Consider the following 3,455-nt stretch of genomic DNA (forward strand, 5'->3'; position numbering starts at 1 on the left):
GGGGAGGGGAGGGGGGACACAGACCGCGGCCGCCGCTCCCTGCATTTCCCTCCGCGACCCCCACGCAGCGCCTGGCGGCCACCGCCCCCCGCCGCCCCCGCCGCCCCGCCGGAGCGGCGAGCAGTGCCAGGGCAGCGCCCGGGACACTCTGTGGCTGTGGGCTCGTTGTGAGCCCGGACGGGACTTTTCTTCCCCGCTTGTTTTTTTTTGGTTTTTTGTTGTTTTTTTTTTTTTTTTAATGGAGGGTGGATTTGGGGCGGCGAGGGGGTCGCTTCTCGCCCCCCTCCCCCCCTTTTTTTTTTTTGCGATTTTGGCTTTTCCCCTCCCCTTTCCGGGAGGTGGCGGGGAGCGGCGGTGAGTGTGGGAGCACGCGTGGGCGTGGGCGCGGGGGCGGCGGGGGGCGGGCAGGGAGCGTCGGAGGAGGGGGCCGGGGCCGAGGAGGCAGGCGCGGAGGGCCCTTCCCGAGGAGTTGGGCTGTAGTGACAGGCGAGAGGGGAGGGGAGGGAGGGGAGAGAGTAAAACCCACCGGCGCGGCGGCGGGGAGGGCACTTCGCGAGAGGCGAGGGCCGGCGCCGGAGCGGAGGCGGCGGCGGACGGCGGCGAGCGCCCGGGCGGAGGGCGGGCGGGCGGGCGGGAGGCAGCCCGCGCATCCCCCGCGCATCCCCGGCTCGCCGGAGCCGCCTCTCCCGGCCGCGTCCTCCCCGGCGGGGCTCGGGCAGCCGGCTGGGGGGCGAGTGGGATTTTTTTTTTCTTTTTTTTTTCTTTTTTTTTTTTTTTTCGGGAGGTGGGGGCGCGGGGCGGGGGGAGGGCCGGGGCTCCTGTGGCTTTTCCGGGGGGTCCGGGCCCCCGGCCCCGCGCCCCTGCCCTCCTCCGGCAGCCGCCTGCCTGCGGGCCGGGCCGCGTCGGCGGCGAGAACCATGATGATGTCCCTGAGCAGCAAGCAGCCCTTCGGCCTCCCCCACGGCGGCGGCGGCGGCGGCGGCCTCCACGAAACCAAGTACTCGGCCCTGCACACCGCCTCGCCCTGCCCCTCGGCCGGCGCCGCCGCCCCCGCCACCAGCTCCCCCAGCACCACCGGCACCGGCGGCTCCGCCGGACGCGGCTCCGGCTCCGGCCCCGGCTCCGGCTCCGGCCCCGGCAGCGGCGGCTCCGGCTCCGGCTCGGGCTCCGGTCCCGGCGGCGGCGGCGGCGGCGCGGAGGCGATGCGGCGGGCCTGCCTGCCCGCCCCTCCGGTAGGTGCCCGCCGCCCGCCGCCCCGCTTTAAGGGGAGCCCCTCGGCGGCCCCCCGGATCCGCCTGATGATTTTTTCATGGCCGCGCAGCAAATCACCCGGCGCCGCCGGGCGCTCGCTCAACTTATGCATGCGGCGGCTCTTGCCGCCCGTATTAATTTTTATGACCTGGGATGCTGCGTGCGGCTGGTGCGTGTGTCCGTCCGTCCGCCCGTCCGTCCGTCCGTCTGCCCGCCGCTGGCTGCCTCTGTGCGAGCGGCTGCGCGCCGCGCCCGCTCCCTCGCCCCGCTCGCTCCCTCTTCTCCTCTCCTCTCCCCCCAGCCCCCCCCCCCCCCCCCCCCCCCTTCTCCAGGATTTCTCTTTTAACATGCTGGGAAGGTTTTAGTGGCACGGCGGAGTGCGCGGGGAGGCGAATTCCCTGCTGAGCGTTATGTGTGCCTTCTATTTGCAATTGCAGAGCAATATATTCGGCGGTCTGGACGAGAGCCTGCTGGCCCGCGCCGAAGCCCTGGCAGCGGTGGACATCGTCTCCCCGAGCAAGAGCCACCACCATCACCCGCCGCACCACAGCCCCTTCAAGCCGGACGCCACCTACCACACCATGAACACCATCCCCTGCACCTCGGCCGCCTCCTCCTCCTCGGTGCCCATCTCCCACCCGTCCGCCCTGTCGGGCACCCACCACCACCATCACCACCACCACCACCACCACCACCAGCCTCACCAGGCGCTGGAGGGGGAACTTTTGGAGCACCTGACGCCGGGGCTGGCGCTGGGAGCCATGGCGGCCCCCGACGGCGCCGTGGTCTCCACGCCGGGCCACGCTCCGCACATGGCCGGCATGAACCCCATGCACCCGGCGGCGCTGGGCATGGCCCACGCCCACGGGCTGCCGGCCCACATGGGCTGCATGAGCGACGTGGACGCCGACCCCCGCGACTTGGAGGCCTTCGCCGAGCGCTTCAAGCAGCGCCGCATCAAGCTGGGTGTGACCCAGGCCGACGTGGGCTCGGCGCTGGCCAACCTGAAGATCCCGGGGGTGGGTTCCCTCAGCCAGAGCACCATCTGCCGCTTCGAGTCGCTCACCCTCTCCCACAACAACATGATCGCCCTCAAGCCCATCCTGCAGGCCTGGCTGGAGGAGGCCGAGAAGTCCCACCGCGAGAAGCTGGCCAAACCCGAGCTCTTCAGCGGCGCGGAGAAGAAACGCAAGCGGACCTCCATCGCCGCCCCCGAGAAGCGCTCGCTGGAGGCCTACTTCGCCCTCCAGCCCCGGCCCTCCTCCGAGAAGATCGCCGCCATCGCCGAGAAGCTCGACCTCAAGAAGAACGTGGTCCGCGTCTGGTTCTGCAACCAGCGCCAGAAGCAGAAGCGCATGAAGTACTCGGCCGGCATCTGAGCCGGCAGCGGAGGAGAACCAACAGATCATCACAATAAACCAATAAAAGAAAATTAAAATCAAACAAACAAACAACAACAACAACAAAAAAAAAAAAAAAGGAAAGGAGGAAAAAAACCACCCCACCGCCCCCAGCCCACCCCACCGCCCGCCCTGCGCCCAACTTTCGGGGGGAACTTCCCCGCGGAGCCGCCGCCCGGACCCGCCCCGGCAAGTACCGCTGGTTTTTATTCTTAACAGACCTCGCCTGGGTGCAAGCGCGGAAGGTGCCCTCCGCAGCCGTGTGTCCGCAGTGCCACGGGGTTCTCGGGACCCAAACTTGAAGCTAGAGTTGAGGCTTGCGCCGCGAGAGACGTCTCAAAAGTATTTTGATTTAAATAATAATAATAATAATAATGATAAAAACAGATGGCAGGTTTTTCTGCATTTACACTGCGTATTATAAATATATAAATATATATATATTTTTACTGTGGTTATTATCCTTTTCCTTCTCTGAAGTTATAACGCTTAGGGAAAGAGCTGATCCTGCTGTGTTCACTGGTCTTCAAAAGCTATTATTAGATTACTGCCAAACAACCCCTTGTAAATTATTAATTTATCTCTCTAGCAACTTCATTTTGTGCTCATTCTAATTAATTACACCTCTTTAATCTAAGTCTTGATAAAAGTAAAAAAAAAAAATGGATAGTGAGAATCAAATATTTTGTGTTGGTAGGGTTTATGAACGTGAGCTTTTCTCTTCTTCTTCTTCTGAACGTCCTTTTTGGCCATCTGTAAATTGTCACCTGAACCTAAGGTATTTCTCTGACGAGTATTCTTATT

At 64.1% G+C, this 3,455-nt stretch overlaps 1 protein-coding gene across 1 annotated transcript; it reads left to right on the forward strand.

Moving 5' to 3' along the window:
* The first annotated feature begins 521 nt into the window (after nucleotides 1-521).
* On the forward strand, nucleotides 522-2,630 carry POU4F2 (POU class 4 homeobox 2). The gene is made up of 2 exons (XM_075750711.1): nucleotides 522-1,232; nucleotides 1,689-2,630. Exons 1-2 carry the CDS (start codon nucleotides 918-920, stop codon nucleotides 2,628-2,630), a joined length of 1,257 nt encoding a protein of 418 aa, XP_075606826.1. The 5' UTR covers nucleotides 522-917.
* Nucleotides 2,631-3,455: the final 825 nt, after the last annotated feature.

The sequence above is a fragment of the Balearica regulorum genome, chromosome 4 (genome assembly GCF_011004875.1).
Source record: "Balearica regulorum gibbericeps isolate bBalReg1 chromosome 4, bBalReg1.pri, whole genome shotgun sequence".
NCBI lineage: Eukaryota > Metazoa > Chordata > Aves > Gruiformes > Gruidae > Balearica > Balearica regulorum.

Excerpts from the sequence above, each read along its gene's own strand:
- POU4F2 (XM_075750711.1), top strand. The coding sequence starts at position 918 with ATGATGATGTCCCTGAGCAGCAAGCAGCCCTTCGGCCTCCCCCACGGC. Across the intron at positions 1,233-1,688 it reads CCTGCCTGCCCGCCCCTCCG|AGCAATATATTCGGCGGTCT; the intron begins GTAGGTGCCCGC and ends TTGCAATTGCAG.